The sequence below is a fragment of the Ceratotherium simum genome, chromosome 9, assembly GCF_057802395.1.
Source record: "Ceratotherium simum simum isolate JZ-2026a chromosome 9, ASM5780239v1, whole genome shotgun sequence".
Taxonomy (NCBI): domain Eukaryota; kingdom Metazoa; phylum Chordata; class Mammalia; order Perissodactyla; family Rhinocerotidae; genus Ceratotherium; species Ceratotherium simum.
This window is the reverse complement of record NC_141908.1, coordinates 65168550-65183958: the sequence shown is the minus strand read 5'-3', so window position 1 is coordinate 65183958 and position 15409 is coordinate 65168550. Positions and strand designations below refer to the sequence as shown.

Here is a 15409-nt window from a genome sequence, read left to right as displayed (position 1 = left end):
TGAAAATTAAAAATTTGTGCTTATCAAAAGACACTTGTAGGGCCAGCCCTGTGGCCTAGTGGTTAAGTTCGGGATGCTCTGCTTTGGCAGCCCTGGTTCAGTTCCTGGGCACGGACCTACACCACTTATTGGCAGCCATGCTGTGGCAGCAGTCCACAGACAAAATAGAGGAAGATCGGCACAGATCTTAACTCAGCAATCTGAATCTTCCTCAAGCAAAAAGAGGAAGATTAGCCACATATGTTAGCTCAGGGTAAATCTTCCTCAACAACAAAAAAAAAAAAAAAGAAAAAGACACATATAAAAATGAAGAGATAAGTCTTAGACCTAAATAAAATACTTATAATATATGTATTTGGCAAAGAACTTATATCCATAATATTTAAAGAACTCCTACAATTCAATAATGAAAAGACAAAGAACCTTTAAAAAAAAAAACAGGTTATTGGCATAGAGAGTGACAGAGGAACTGGTGGTGGTTACTTTTTAAATATGGTACTCAAAGATCTTTTGGAGGAGAGGATATCTGACAAGGGTCCTGACTAAAACAAGGGAGTCTGCTATTCTGGCATCTTGTAGAAGAGTGTTCCCATGACAGGAAATAGCAATTTCAAATTATTAAACCTAGAATGAGTAAAGTTTGTTCAAGAATCAGCAGTTTCAATGGAGCCAAGGGATTAGTAGGCAGTGTCCATAAAGCCGAGCAACTGCGGGAAAGACTGACAGAAAATAAAGTTGAAGGGGAGCTGGGAATGACTAATTGGACGTCTGTTCCCTTAGTGAAATGATCCTACCTCATGATGAGGATGATAATACAGCAAGACATCTCCCAGCTCCTGCCTTATGTCTCTAACCGCCCTCATACGGGTCCACTTAGAAAACATAACCCCAAATGCAATCTGTCCAGACTGAATTCATCTCTAAAATGCACACCAATCAATACTTATATTAATGTACCTAATTGTCTGACTAGCACAACAATTCACTCAGGATATACGTGAATCCTCTGTCCTTCATATCCTCACTCAATTTTACCAATATTTAACTCAAAAAGTCTCTCCCACCTGCTCTTTTCTCTGTAGTTCCACTGATAGCTCCCTGTTCATAATTTCAGTCGGATCCTCTGCAATATTTTAGCTGTTAATTCCATTTATAATTTTGCGCTCTCAACATCTTTCCACACATGCGAGATTTTATTAAAGCACAAATCACATCATACTTTTAAAATATTTTTTCTGGTTCAGAAAATCTACTGAGTTTTCCTTATCTGTATCTTATTTCTTCGGATATTTTCCAAAAAATATTTTATGGGAAAATAGTCTCTTGTCATATAAGTTTGGAAAGGCATTTACTATATTCCCCATAGAAGACACAACTGCACATTACCATAATAAAGATTCTAAAGAAGACCTACAGTTGAGAACCTATATAAATTTTTTAACTAAGATATAAATATATATTAACCTATGATCATTTTCTAAATGTAACAACTAATAACATCTTGCTGAACTAGTATTCTAAGAACACACTTTTACCTAAAAAAATAAAACAGATGCTGGAAATGAGCATTAAAGTGAATAGAAAATGTAAGCTACACAACATAGCTATAAATTATTCTGCAAAGTGTATAAAATGTGTTAGTTCAAATACATAAATTTTGAGAACTGGAATGGAATTTAAGGACAATCTAGCACAAGTCATGCATTTTATGAATCAGGTTCAGAAATATAAATTTATTTCCAAAAGTTACTTAACAGGTTGCTGGGAGAGCTGAGTTTACAATATCTAGTTTATGGCCCCAATACATAAATACTATTTTTATTCAAGTCAAATAATTTAACATATATTTATTGTCCACTACTACGTGCCTGTTATATGCAAAGATATCCTGACATTCATCTTGGCATTTATCATCGCAATTTTATTTAACTCAATTGGTCGAGTGTAAATTCCTTAAGGGTCAATACTCTCTATCAATTTTTTAATCTCCCTTAGTGTCTAACATATTATTATGCACAACTAGTCACTAATACAGCACATTCACATAATATATTCTTGCTTAGATAACTTCTTTTTTTTTTTTTTTAATTTTTTGTTTATTGCAGTAACATTGGTTTATAACATTGTAAAAATTTCAGGTGTACATCATTATACTTCTATTTCTGCACAGATTACATCATGTTCACCACCCAAATACTAATTACAACCCATCACCACACACATGTACTGAATTATCCCTTTCACCCTCCTCCCTCTCCCTTTCCCCTCTGGTAACCACCAATCCAATCTCTGTCCCTATGTGTTTGTTTATTGTTGTTATTATCTACTACTTAATGAAGGAAATCATGCGGTATTTGACCTTCTCCCTCTGACTTATTTCACTTTGCATTATACCCTCAATGTCCAAATTAAAGGTGACTTGGCAAGAGTGAGGGCCCTCTTCCTGGTTCATAGCTAGTGCCTTCTCACTGTATCCTCAAATGGTAGAAAGAACAAAGGGTCCCTGTGGGGTCTCCTTTATAAGGACACTAATCCCATCCCTTATGACCTAACACCTCTGAAAGGCCCTGCTTCCTAATACTATCACCTTTGGGAGTTAGGATTCCACATAAAAATTGGGGGGAACATAAACATTCAGACTGTAGCATAATCCCGCCAACGATGGTGGAGGTCCACATCCTCACTAACACTTTGTATTGTCTGTTTTTACTAATTTAAGTTGTATCTCACAATAGTGCTAATTTGTATTTTTATGATGACTAATTATGTTGAGCATCTTTTAATATGCTTATTGTCTATATGCATATAATCTTTTGAGAAGTGCTTGTTCAGTCTTTAACCTGTTTTCGTTAACCTGTTTTTTTTTTTTTCTTGGTGAAGAAGATCGTCCCTGAGCTAACATCTGTTGCCAATCTTCCTCTTTTTGCTGAGGAAAATTAGCCCTAAGCCAAGAGCTGTGCCCATCTTCCTCTATTTTGTATGTGGGACGCTGCCACAGCATGGCTTGATGAGCAGTGTGTAGGTCCACGCCTGGGATCTGAACCCACAAACCCCGGGCCGCCAAAGTGAAGCGTGAGAACCCAACTGCTATGCTACCAGGCCAGCCCCTTTAACCTATTTTTAATTGGATATTTATTTGTAGTTCTTTATACATTTTCAATATATAATCTTCAGGTATATGAATTTCAAACACTTTCTCACATCCTGCCTTTTCAGTGTATTAATGGTGCTTATCTTGCTGAACAGAAGTTCTTGATTTTAATGAAATCCAATTATCAGTATTTTATTTTATAATTGATGCTATCTGTATCCTCTTCAGAAATCTTTACCACATTCATCATGAACATATTCTCCTATGTTTCTTCTACAAGATTTAATGTTTTATCTTTCACATTTAGATCTTCAAGTTCCCTTGAATCAATTTTTGCGTATGATACCAGATGAGGTAGTACATATTTTTAATGGGGCCAGCATGCAGAAAGGTACAGGGATGTGTGAGAAGCGAGTTAACCAATGCACAGCTTCAGTTTGGGTTTGTTGTCTTGTTTGCCATTTTGCAAGGTAACTTGATGCATTTTGAAATTTAAAAAAAGAAGTTAACTACAATAATATATAATTCGGTCACTTCACTCTAATTGATCTCCACAAATTACAGTTTTATCAGTGTTATAACAAATTGTACTATTTTTTCAGTGGTGTGCCCAAATCAGTCTTCTACTGCTCTGGGAAACTGAATTGTTTAGTGCTTTCGGTCACTTCTATGAGGCAACATTATAGAGAAAAAAGAGCACTGAACTAGCAATCTACTGACTTGAATTCAAGTTCTGGATCAGCCATTAATCAGCTATGCCTTGCTGTAGTGCATACTTATAGTTTTATCTGTCTAATACCCTTCCTTTCTTCCGGTGCAGTAATCCCCTCCTCCTGGGAGCTACACTTGTCCCCAAAACCAAATACTTGAATCAGATTTGCAATGTTATTACATTTTCTTATTCCCGATCCCTGATAAGTCCACTTAGGGTCCACCAAATCCATGATAGTCTCCTACAGCTTTCCACCTCAAATACATTGGTCCAAAAGGTGGGACACTTTTTCCAAATTGAAACTATCAGTGCTGTTCTCAAGCTGTTTGAACCTGGTCCACAAAGGGAGATAGTAACACTATTTTGATGGAAGAATCTTTCAGGTTTAAAACCCAGGAACTATCAGAGCTATGCATCGTACTATGTAGAGAAAGTTGGGCTGCACTGGGTGAGAATAAATCTCATCTAAGGAGGGCAGCAGCAATGGGGGGCTCCTGGTGCTGGTCAGCCCCCTGACTAGTAGTTTCTGAGATCCAGCTGCAAACCTGCCTCTCTAGTCTTAGGTGTTCTACCTTCTCTAGAATGAATGAGCTGATGACCCTTTAACCCAAACTGCCTGAGCTGGCTTCTGATTCTTCCAACCAAGGAAAGTCTAAAACTACTGAAATTTGGCAACATTCTGGACCACTATTTTTAAAGAAAGTAACTTGATGGATTTAGAGCCCCAATTCTCTTCGAGTTCCTCAGCAGGCACCCAACCTCAGCCTGCTCCCTAAGCCATGGGATAGAAAAACATGCTGTATTTTACGCTCAAAGTATAGCGGGTTGTATATCTCAAAGAATCAAATGGAAATATTAGAAGAGTCACTAAAAACACATTTTCAAAAATAAAATAAAAACTAAAGTTTAGCTGATAGATTCTTCAAAATAATATATATACATGTGTATATATGCATACAAATACATACATATATTTGTGGATTCAAATAGTTTATAATATGATTTTTAGAAGGTATATAACACTGCTACTGACTAAAAATCAACTATGTGCTAACGTTTCCGAAGTGTTATGAGAAAGTAGGTTATACATCGCACTAGTGATTTTTAATGAAGCGTAAAGCAAAATGGCATGTATGCCTTTATTATTTATTATAAGGCTACCCACACCTCAATGGTGTCTATTGCAGCTGGGATTCACTACAGACATAAACAGAGAATTCTGTAAGTCGTTTTTGATGGAATATCTGTTCCTGTGTTTGTGAATGTTTACTGATTAGATTTCTCTTTCCTTCCGGACTCTGATAGCATTAGTGACTGAACACGTGCATACATTCCCTTCTTTTTCTCTTCCCATTCTGTGTGAACATTACACATTTCTTTTCACCTTTGAATCCAAAGGAGAAATAGTCTCTTTTAAAAAAAACTTAGATATGCTTTTCCATTATTTTTTGCTATAGATCTTTAAATCATTTTGAAACAGGAAGTCTCACTCTCCTGCTGAAATCTGTTTCCCCTAGAGTGTAAATGTGTTGGCTTATCACTTAAAGCCACTTTTCTGTGAAACTCTTTGGAATCAGATAACTCCCTAAGTTGAGGCTGGAAGAACTGGGGTAAAGGACTGGCTGGAATGTTTGACATTTCTTTATTCAGCAGTTTTGTTTGCTATCTCATGGAAAACCTGGTCAGGAAAGTGGTTATAAAAACAGAAATATATTTTAAAGGAAACAAAGAGGAAAATTTGGAAAATGTGTTTCTTTTATAAAACAAAGACCAGAGAAAAAAGAAAGAGAAATCAGGAATTGAAAGTTGCATTAATTAAATTATAGAAAAAGGCAAGAAAAATTAACATATAATTAGTTCTGAGAAAGAAGAATAGCTATAGACAGACGTGGCAAATAGAATTGCATATGAAAATAGATCGTACTACATACTTAGCCATATTGATCAGCATTTACCCACGTCTCTCAATTATTGCTATTTTAATTTGTATTTTCAAAGTTGAAATATGACCTGTGTACTTGAATATTATTAGATATATGCACTGAAAGTATGTGCGTCTACAATATTGAATGCTACATACACACGTTTTTAAATATGATTCATGGAATTTGCGAACAGGGATGTATAAGAATACACATTAAATGTCATAGAAATTTACATTTGGAGGTATGCATAAGATTCTTACTAGCCTATAGATAAATATACATTAACACTTTATTAGACATATCTGTGTTCTGTATTTCAGAGATGATTTATATGATGAAGAAAGAACAGATTTTTTGGGCTTCTATATGTCTGCTGCTTAGTTGTGCCTCTGCCCCTCTTAATGCTGTTCCTGAGGAAGGTGAAGAACATGCAAACATTACAGGTAAAATGTCAGAAGCATTTATCTATCTTTTTAAGCTAATCAAAGCTCTCAATTTTAACCCTAAAACTTAATTTTATTTTCTCCATTGTGTAGGAAAATTAGTTTTACCAAAGTGACATTTTTCTTGGGAAACATCTTATATGTAATGTATCAAAAAAAAAAAAAAAATAACTGGGGCCAGCCAGTGGCATAGTGGTTAAGTTTGCACGCTATGCTTCGGCGGCCCGGAGTTTGCAGGTTTGGATCCCGGGCACGGACCCACACACCACTCATCAAGCCATACGGTAGCAGCATCCCAAGTACAAAGTAGAGGAAGACTGCACAGATGTTAGCTCAGGGCCAATCTTCCTCACAAAAAAAAAAAAAAATTTAGTCCAAAAAAAGTCGCTTTAGCTAGGAAGACTTCTCTTTTTTTCAGGCTATAATATCAAACACTGAAGTATCTCTGGAAAATTACAGGGCATTTTGCTGTGAACTTGGATGCCACCCTTTGACTGGGAGAAGTGCGAGAAGGAAAAGGAAACTACAGGCATCTGTGGATGCAGCCATTCTCTCCTTCTTGCCCTTATTCCCAAAATAAGAATGTGCAAGATGAGTGCAATGTGAGAATCTAGTCAAGCAGGACAACAAGAGATCTGGGTGATAGAACTCAGTTCTAATCCCATATAGCTCTGTGTCTAAAAATAAAATATAACAATCAAACAATAGGACAAGGAGAAGACTGTACAGTGATTGTTATCATGGATTTATTTCTTTCTTACAAGCAATATTTTGTAGCAAATCAGTAAATCACTGATAAAATTCTCAAGTCATTGGTAATAGTGAGAGAATATGAACAAAGTGATAGCTTCTGTTTGTATTTATGATGTACAAAAGACGTCCATAAATACATTCTTTTTTTTTTTTTTTAATTTATTTATTTTTCCCCCAAAGCCCCAGTAGATAGTTGTATGTCACAGCTGCACATCCTTCTAGTTGCTGTACGTGGGACACGGCCTCATCATGGCCAGAGAAGCAGTGAGTCAGTGCACGCCCGGGATCCGAACCCGGGCCGCCAGCAGCGGAGCACGTGCACTTAACCGCTAAGCCACGGGGCCGGCCCAATAAATACATTCTTATTACACATCTCTAACAGCTCTTTAAGGTGATTTTGTTCAGCGTACTTCCCTTTGATAAAGACTAAATAAGTAAATTTTATGTGCCTGAAATTGTGGTAGGTGCTAGGGAAGCAGTGATGACTGAGACCAGGTTCTCAAGAATCTCACAGTTTCACAGGGGAGACTGAAGTGTGGATAGGTTATTTCAGTGTAATGTAGTAAGTGAAGTGACAGAGGCACGCATAAGGTGCTGCTATTGATACAGAGAGGATGGCGACTTCACCAAGCTTGGTGATCTGAGAGCTCGGCAGGGCGAAGCGGCCAAGAGGTGCCTGTGACATCACTTCATCCCGCACCCAAGAATGAGACACTTGGAGCAGATCTGAAGATCTGCCCCAGCGGGACCCACAGCTTGAAGCCCAGCTGCCCAGGCAGGCCAGCCGAGATCAGCCCCAGCTGACCAGTAGATGAGACGCAAACCCAGATGGGATCAACAGGGCCGCTCACATCTGACCTGTGACTGAAAATAAAGGCTTATGGTTACATGCCACCAAAAAAAAAAAAAAAATACATGTTGCGATAAAAATTTCCTAAAGATGGAACACTATTTAATAAAGCAAAAACCATAACGTGCCTTATGAAGATAGGAATTTGGGCATCATGAGGTGAGCTCTAGTCCTTCATTTGGCTCATTTCTCAAAAGGATGGCTCAAGTTCTAATATTCTGGAGGCTGTAATATGTAGAGGAGAAAGTAAGTTCCAACAGGGAAAAAGCAGGCAACCCCATCTCAGGAACTGGGAGGAGAAAGGGTCCAAGTTCCCAATATTCACCTCGTCCGATCTCCCTCCATTAGGCTGGGAAAATGCATGCCAGTTAACCAGGAAGTTCCTGAAATTGTGACTGCTTCCGCAGTCAGCCGAGAAATCAGAATTAACCCATCAATATTTCAGCCAGAATTTAAAATCTCCAGATAAATCCAAACCAAACCCAGCTGGATAAGAAAATATTTTGATCTTAAAGCTAGACTTGAAGACCACTTAGCTAACCAGCTGCACAGTCTTATTCTATTTTTGTTTTGTTTTTAATGAATCTGGCAGTAGCACCCTCCTGTATCTGCATCAATTCAATTTTGGAGATACCACTTATGACATTATGCCAAGGTCAGGCCACCATTTTATAGAAGTATACCATTTCATTGAAATAGTGTACTATCATTTTATAGAAAAACATACAATTAATTTAGAAATAGTCATTTTCCCATACCAAGAAGAACTTTGGCCGGACGAGTAGGAATTCTGATATTTTAAGAGCAGTATATCAACTCTGGCTGGCTGCACATCAGAATCACTAGGAGCTTTAGGAAACAGTGATGCTCATCCCGCCTGCACCCAGCAACTCTGATGTAATTGGTGCGTGGTTCTGGCCTCGGTGCCTTTCAAAGGCTTCCCAGGTGATTCCAGTGGACACCTCGGGCTGAGAACCCCTGATTTATAGTAGCAGGCACTGAAAAACTGTCACGGACGGTAGGACACTAAGGAGACATAATGATGTGGTCTCCTGGATTGGATGCGGGAATAGAAAAAGGACATTAGTGAAATCCAAATAAAGTCTACGATTTAATTAATAGTGTGTGCCAATGTTAACTTCCTAGTTTTATAAGTGTACCCTAGTTATGTAAGATGTGAACTTGAGGGCAGCTGGGTGAAGGGTGTAGGGAACCGTTCTATCTGTACAACCCTTCTGTAAATCTAAAACTATTGCAAAATAAACAAGCACTACATATCTTGGGGAAAAAAACATACAAGATTTTATGGCTTCTCCCACAAGTCAATAGTAAACTTTTTTTTAATCAGGCCAACCACCAGGGAGGATGAAATAGAATAACCTTCTCAATAAAACAAAAAGGATAATAAAAAACAGTGGTGATGAACTTTTTTTAAATTCCTTTGGACTGAGAGAGAGAAGATAGCAGGAAGCATTTAGAGAAAGGCAAGCATAAGATTTAGAATCAGACAGACCTAAGTTTGCCTGTGTGATTTGCCACACAGTAGCTTTGCAAAATTGGATGAGTTATGTACACTCTCTGACTCGTCGTGTCCTAATCTATAAATAAGTGATGTAAATAACCGCACTCATATGGTTCTTACACAAACTGCATAAGAGCATGTGGCACATTTTCTGGCACAGAGAAGGCAAAGAGTACATGTCTTTGTTCTTCCCTTTCAGAGAAATCAAATCATTTGGTCAGTCAAATAGCATATAGACTCTTAAACAGTAAGCAGCCTCAAAGCTCCAGTTTCCCAAACACGTTCCAGAAGAAGGAGGATTCTCGCAGTCAAGGAAGGGTATGACATACCCCAAATATTATCAGAAGCCTTCCATCCAACATCCCAGACAGGGGGATGGGAGAGTGAGACTGCAATCCTCAGACGGTGAGACATAAAATACAAGAAATCAATTACAAAAATAATTAAATACAAACCATAATCCTGTCTATCTCTCTGCATCAGATGAAATTGCTGTTACAATGCCCCATATGTGTTTTCCAATTTCATGGTTTTGGACAATTCCTTGTCACTGTCAACACTTTCTTCAAGTCTTGGTTTTAAATCTCAGGAAAGTTCTCCCTGGGGCCAGCCCAGTGGTGTAGTGATTAAATTCGCGCTCTGCTTCGGGGGCCAGGGTTCGCGGGTTCTGATCCCGGGTGCAGACCGATGCACTGCTTGTCAAGCTGTGCTGTGGCGGCGTCCCATATAAAGTAGAGGAAGATGGGGACGGATGTTAGCCCAGGGCCAGTCTTCCTCAGCAAAAAGAGGAGGATTGGCATCGGATGCTAGCTCAGGGCTAACCTTCCTCACAAAAAAATAGAAAAGAAAAGGAAAGTTCTCCCTGACCCCCTCAGACAAGCTTAAGTGTCTGATTATACGCTCACACAACATCCCGAGCTCCTTGAATGTTTGTGTAAGTCTTTAGTGTCTGAACGCTCCATGAGAGAGGGTGCTGCCGCCACAGATGTACTATCATATCTGCCATGGCAGCACAGTGCCTGACACATGATCAACACCTGACGATTAACTTTCAAAAAGGTTTACCCAAAGTAAGAAATGAAAACAAGACAGACTTCCACCCTCCTGAGTGGAGTGGCATGCATGGCCCTGTGTCCAAGAGGGCACACCTGATCACTCCCCCACCTTAGGGATGCTCCCCCAAATGCCGGTTGCAAGCTCACTGCACAAAGAATTTTCTAATCCAGGATTCACATAAGAAATGCATTAAAATTCTAATAGTAAAGACAAATAATTAGCTAACAACAAAATACAGTCAATAAAAGTTAATTCTTAGTGTTTTCCTTAGGAAATTGGTGTAAAATCATCACCTACTTTCATCATTGAAAACTTTTTTAGTTTTTATAAACTGAATTTTAGAAAAAAATTTATTGAGTGGAAATTATATAATTAAGTCTATGTGCTTCACCTAAATGCCAATTTAGGAATCTCAGTCACAGAGATCTGTGACAGTATCACTCAATTACTAAGAAGGTGTGAGGTACCTGGTGTAAAGCTACGTGGGCGTCAATACTAAAGCCCTCACTTATGGTGTGAACTGAGCAATTAATTTCTGCTGTGCTTTTGTTACAATTCGTAAAATGGAGATAATAATGCCTAACTCAGAGGGTTGTTGTGATCATTAAATAATATAATTACGAAATATATGGAGGACAGTAATTACTCAGTAAACGACATTAGCTGTGATTACTACCAGGAGGAATGCTACAATTACCGGGTACTGTCTTGCGTTTTCGTGGTGCCCTGCCGCCACCTGGTGGCACAATTACGAAATAGCAGGTCGAACTTGGGGTTGCGTATTCTTAACACAGAAAATGTGAAATAAAAGATTTGGCGTGATGATAAGGAATATCTAATATATTAAGAGTCAAAAGCAGAGGAATCATCGATGATAAAGAACTGATATAAATTACTGATTTATAAGAAATAGTTTTCCTGAATATATATGGCAACTGAGGTACTGAGTAAAACTTCCTGTGCTCTACAGTTGGAGATCCATATTACAGGTGCCTGTCTGAAGTATTGTTTCAATTTCTTGGTGCCTGTAAAGTTCTTAAGTAACATTAACTTGGGAATCGGGACCATCATCTGATATGAGAAATGCTATAGGAGTTTCTGAAATAATGGTATAAAACCATAAGATTCAAAATGGCAGAATATTTTTACTCCTAGCTCACTTCTCAAAATTATTTATGTGACTTCTGAGGTCTGATTCTAAAATGAAATATTTATGGAACTCATAGGTCAAATTTTGTCAGTCCTGTAGAAATGTGTCTAGAGTAGACAAATACATAGTGCTAATTCACTGATGCTGTTGTGGGCCTGCTCTCAGTCAAGGGCACCGCTGAGGGTCTTTGATGCAGTTTTCTAGCTTCTCACAACTTTTTAACAACTCAGAGTGTCAGTTATAGAATTCTTAATATTTAAATAAAGGGAATATAAAAAGCATTTACAATTACTCATAAATGTACTACCCATAAAATGCTTTCAATTATTTTTTAATTCAAATTGACAATTATAACGTCAATGATGAAAGGAAAAACATTTTTCATAAGTCATTTTTTGTTTATGTACAGATATTTATCTATGAAAAATATTTTCATCAACACTCTAAAATGCTATTGTATATATTATGAATATCTATAGAAAAAAGTACTTGTGTATATAATTTAAGAAAAATAAAGAATTTCAGAAAAGTCTAAAAGTATTTAAGGAAAATTATAATTCTGAAGTATCCATATTTTTAAGTAATACAAAAGTTCTTTTACTTTGTTTTTGCTGAGGAAGATTCACTGTGAGCTAACATATGTTGCCAATCTCCCTCTTTTTTTGCTTGAGGAGGATTAGCCCTGAGCTAACAACTATGCCAACCTTCCTCGATTTTGTATGTGGGTTGCCACCACAGCGTGGTTAACAAATGATGTAGGCCCGCACCCAGGATCCGAACCTGCAAACCCGGGCTGCTGAAGTGGAGCATGCCAAACTTAACCACTACACCACCAGGCCAGCCCCAGTAATAGAAACTTTTGACTTGAGATACTTTTTAAAGCTAATTGTATTGCAGATAAGTTCATCAGCATAAAATGTTATGTAAATAATTAGAAAGAAAAGGAATGAGATTTAAATTTATATATGGTAATCAACAGTTATTAACTCACTTTGATAAAGTTATTTACATATATATTACAGAGATTGATTGGCTTTAGGGACACTATATAATTGGTGTAAAAATTATAAAAAATATCATATTGGTAAACACCCAAATTATATTTTGTCCATTGAACATAACCCAGAGAAAGTTGAAAACACTAGAATGCACAGGTGCAAAAAATTCAATGTTAGAGATTTGACCAGTATTATAACTTGCTAATTAGCCAGTTCATGAAAACTGTGTGTGGTTCTGAAAGTAACTGTGTCTTTTGAAGATAATGTGTATGTATCATGACAAATCTATGTTATACATTATTCTACCTCATCAAGTTTTGGGTCTGAAAATTTACTGTACTATCATTTCTGTCAGCCCAATTTATTTCACTTGAAGAAAATGGTCTATTCTATTATCAAAGAAATCAAAATGGTAATATGGTATTTTACAAATTAACCTCGGATTTTTTAAATTATAAGTTGCATTAGTGGTTAAGATATAATTCACATATGCATAAATAATTAGTGTCAAATAAATCAAGCAGTGTAATAATATCCACTCATGTATAGAAGGCTTGATTTTTAACCCTTCCAAGACTGCAAGGCCTACTTATCCTTTCATAACTCAGAAAATAAAAAATAACATTCCAATTACTTTTTTATAAAAAGTTTTAACATTATTTGAAATATGACAATTCTTGACATTAATTCAGTGTGGACCATTCGGATAAAATATTAAGGGTAGAAGAGAATAAAATTATCTAATCCAATTTTTATGATATGCATATTTTCTCTTTCAAAAATTCAGTTTTGAAATTATAGGAAAATTAAAATTGATTTCTTTCTAGATGATCATACACTAACAAACCTGTCTTTCAGCTCATGTTTTTAAAATATTTTACGTAAAAGTATTAAAGTGACATCAATTCATGTTTCTTTTTTCAAAGTAAATTATTTTATAGTGCATTAAAACACTTTGTTTGAAGATACTTCAACTTAATTTACTAGAATTCTGCTGCCCTCTAAAGGGTAAATTGGGGCCGGCCCCGTGGCTTAGTGTTAAGTGCGCGCGCTCCGCTGCTGGCGGCCTGGGTTCGGATCACGGGCGCGCACCGACACACTGCTTCTCCGGCCATGCTGAGGCCGCCTCCCGCATGCAGCAACCAGAAGGATGTGCAGCTATGACATACAACTATCTACTGGGGCTTTGTGGGGAAAAAATAAAAATAAATAAAATCTTTAAAGAGTAAATTGGTTTAGGTCTTCTTAAGGTTTCAGTATCCTCCATAAGGAATCATAGTGAATAGTGAAAGACATAGAAAAGACATAGACTCAATACACAGACAATACTCAAGGAATATTATATGGTATTCTTTGGGCATTACTATTTTGGTTGTACCATCCAGAATTTTCAGTGTCTGTCTTACCGATAGATTCTGTAGACACTCACAACTTATTTAAAATGAGGCCTCTATTAATAATATTAGACCTGATAAAAATCAAATTTAAAAATTTTAGTTGATTTTTCCCTTCCCAAGATAGGAAATTCTTCTATGATGAAAATAAGTGACTGAATATCTAGGGAAAAATTATAACTCAGGGTCAAAAGAATTGCCTCATTCTATTTTAAAATATAGAAAGCATTGTTTAAGTTTTCTCACCATTGTTAAAAACCAATCATGGTAAGTAAAAGCATATATATGCAATGTCAAACACCTAAATTTTCATAATTAGGGAATGGTTTAACATAGTATGATACACAGATACATATGTGAATACAAATATACTGTTGCTTTTTTTGGTTTGTTTTCATGAGGATTGGGATCGTGTATCAGCCCTGATAATGTTGCTTGTAAATAGTTGTTTCATGTGTAAAAATGACACAGCTGTGGATTAGGGAGAGGAACTCAAAAAATTATCCATTAACATCTGCCCTTAAAAACTGCTGAATTAAAAAAGAGGTCTCTACTTACTGGTAATGTAACACATCAGTTACCTTACAACTTCCACTCGATTCCATATGCGTCAACTAGTACAGGTTTAAGCAATATGTATAACAAAAGTCTAGAAAAATTATTCTACATTTTCCTTTAATAGTTTATTAATAATAGTTAATCGTAATTAATCGTTAATCATAATTAATATTTGATTAATAAAATTTGATAAGACTTGTCTCATTTGATGAGTTTATAAACTTTATCTACCTTTTTGATAACTTTGAATAACTTTTCAGAGTTTCTTATATCAGCCTGTTTTATTATTGTACTTTTCCTTAAAATTAAGATGTATTAAAAGGGAGATAAAGAATATTACGGGGTTGATGATGGATTGTATGTTACATCTTTTATTTTTTACCTTGTAGATGCTGAGTTACCACCACTGAAACTTGTACATTCATTTTGTGCCTTGAAGGCGGACGAAGGCCCCTGCAGAGCATTGATCAAGAGGTTTTTTTTCAACGTTCACACTCAGCAGTGTGAAGAATTTGTATACGGGGGCTGTGAAGGAAATCGGAATCGATTTGAAAGCCTGGAAGAGTGCAAAGAAACATGTACAAGAGGTAGGTTTCTGGAGCCACTTATCACCCAGGTGCCTTTAGAGTTATTAGAGTTAATCATAGATTTGATACTTTAGAAGAAAAATGTTAAAACTATTTAAACATTCCAAGGAATTTTTTTTTTTTTTACTTTTTCAGCTTTCATGTTCAACTATTGCTTTTCATTTTTGTCCTATCAATCGTTTAAGATATATTAAGCCTATTGTCCTATACTCTTCTCCATAATAAAGAGAGAAGAAAAACACTTAAGTTCGCAGAACGGGTTTTATATCTGCAATGAAATGAGTGTAATTCAGCCTCTCTAGGCAGCTAAGAAATTGTTAGTCACATTGACGTAGACTTTCTTTTATCAACACAATGATCCCATAGGTGT

At 36.6% G+C, this 15409-nt stretch overlaps 1 protein-coding gene across 4 annotated transcripts in view; it reads left to right on the top strand.

The window, feature by feature from the left end:
- TFPI (tissue factor pathway inhibitor) overlaps positions 1-15409 on the top strand; it is a 79712-nt gene that overhangs the window by 31714 nt on the left and 32589 nt on the right. For all 4 annotated transcript variants that reach the window (XM_004426716.3, XM_087435466.1, XM_087435468.1 and 1 more), the window contains 2 exons: positions 6049-6171; positions 14842-15039. In XM_004426716.3, the coding sequence (XP_004426773.1) occupies positions 6051-6171; positions 14842-15039 (319 nt within the window). In that variant the 5' untranslated portion in view covers positions 6049-6050. The remainder of the gene's footprint in view (positions 1-6048; positions 6172-14841; positions 15040-15409) is intronic.